Genomic DNA, 1,735 nt, shown 5'->3' with positions numbered 1-1,735 from the left:
ACCTGAGTATGATTCCTGGCCAGGAATCGAACCAGTGACAGCTTGGTGCAAAGGACAAGAGTCAACTAACTCAGCCACATGCACCGTGATGCCTTAAAATTTCTTGAGGACAAATGCGTGAAGTATTCTGAGACATGTCTTGAGTCAAACACTAATCCATTTTAACACTTGTCTTTTTCTTCCTCCTCCACCTTGGCCTGCTCATAACCCCAAACACTGTCCCTACTCTGCTTTTTATTTTCTCTTCCAGTGTGCTACTATGCTGGTACGAGCCTGCCAGAGAACAGATTCAAAGTCAATGCTGAATACCCAGCTCAGAGGGAACAGTGATGCTTCCTGCCTGTCCTACTGTGTGTTCACCAATAGCTGTGTATGGTGGCACTATAATGGCTATGAGTGAGGCCCTGGTGTGTGTCAGGAGCACTCTCCTGTCACTCTGGCTGGGGGTAATTCTGTTCCCATATGGATGGTCCCAGGTTGTGCACTCCCAACCCCATGGTCCCCCAGAAGTGGTGATTCCCTTGAAGGTAGCAGGCATTGGCATGAAGATTGGAGACTGGCTCTCTTACAGAATGCATTTTGGGGGCCAGAATCAGTTAATCCACATGAAGGTCAACAAGCATTTTCTGTCCAGACACTTCCGAGTGTTTACCTACTCAGACCAGGGTGCTCTCATTGAGGACCAGCCTTTTGTAAAGAATGACTGCTACTACCATGGTTATGTGGAGGGGGACCCAGAATCCCTGGTTACCCTCAGTACCTGTTTGGGGGGCTTGCAAGGAATATTACAGACAAATGACATTGTTTACGAAATAGAGCCCAAGAGACTTTCTACCACATTTGAACATTTTATATATAAAGTGGACAGTGAGGAGACACAGTTGCCACCCATGAGATGTGGAGTAACAGATGAAGAAATAGCACGACAACTGAAGTTTCAAGAGAGTGCTAATTTCACTTTGATGCAGAGTGGGTATGAAGACTGGTGGACACACAACCGACTTCTTGAACTGGCAGTGGTGGTGGACCACAATCGCTATCTTCATCATCAAAGTAACACCACAGCTGTGCAGTATGAAGTATGCTTTATTGTCAATGAAGTTGAATATTTTTTATATTCTCTAAATGTTAATGTTGTTTTAATGGGAATTGAGGTCTGGACTGAAAAAAACCCTATTCAAATAGGTTTGATAGGTAGTGTCCTGGGCACATTTTGCAATTGGAAGCAAACTAGCTTTAATAACCGCATTCCCCATGATGTTGCACATCTCTTGATAAAGCATGGCTTTGGTATTTTTGTTGGCCTAGCCTTTATTGGAACAGTATGTAACTCTATTCATAATTGTGGAGTGGAAAGTTTAATGGACAATAATTTGAATGCTGTTGCACACACTGTTTCCCATGAGATTGGTCATAATATTGGTATGAATCATGATGACAAAACTTGTACATGTGGACATAAACACTGCATAATGTATCCAGTAAGATCAAATGGAATTAGATTCAGCAACTGCAGCTATGCTAGCTTCATGAAAACTAATGCAAGGCAAAATTGCATGTACGTTTCATCAAATACAGGGAACATCTTCACACTTTCACAGTGTGGGAACAGTGTGGTTGAAGATGGAGAAGAGTGTGACTGTGGCGCTTTACATTTGTGTATGAAAGATCCGTGCTGTGAGTCAGACTGCACTCTCAGCCCTGGGGCTGCTTGTGCTTCTGGCCTTTGTTGCAA

At 43.5% G+C, this 1,735-nt stretch overlaps 1 protein-coding gene across 1 annotated transcript in view; it reads left to right on the top strand.

Annotated features, from left to right (window-relative positions):
• Window positions 1-386: 386 nt before the first annotated feature.
• The window catches only part of LOC102261554 (disintegrin and metalloproteinase domain-containing protein 25-like), a 2,172-nt gene continuing 823 nt past the window's right edge, over window positions 387-1,735 (top strand). The window contains exon 1 of the mRNA XM_005882697.1: window positions 387-1,677. Coding sequence (XP_005882759.1) covers window positions 387-1,677 — 1,291 coding nt within the window. The remainder of the gene's footprint in view (window positions 1,678-1,735) is intronic.

The sequence above is a fragment of the Myotis brandtii genome, unplaced genomic scaffold (genome assembly GCF_000412655.1).
Source record: "Myotis brandtii unplaced genomic scaffold, ASM41265v1 scaffold733, whole genome shotgun sequence".
Classification (NCBI taxonomy): Eukaryota; Metazoa; Chordata; class Mammalia; order Chiroptera; family Vespertilionidae; genus Myotis; species Myotis brandtii.
This window is presented reverse-complemented; position numbering and strand designations above follow the sequence as displayed.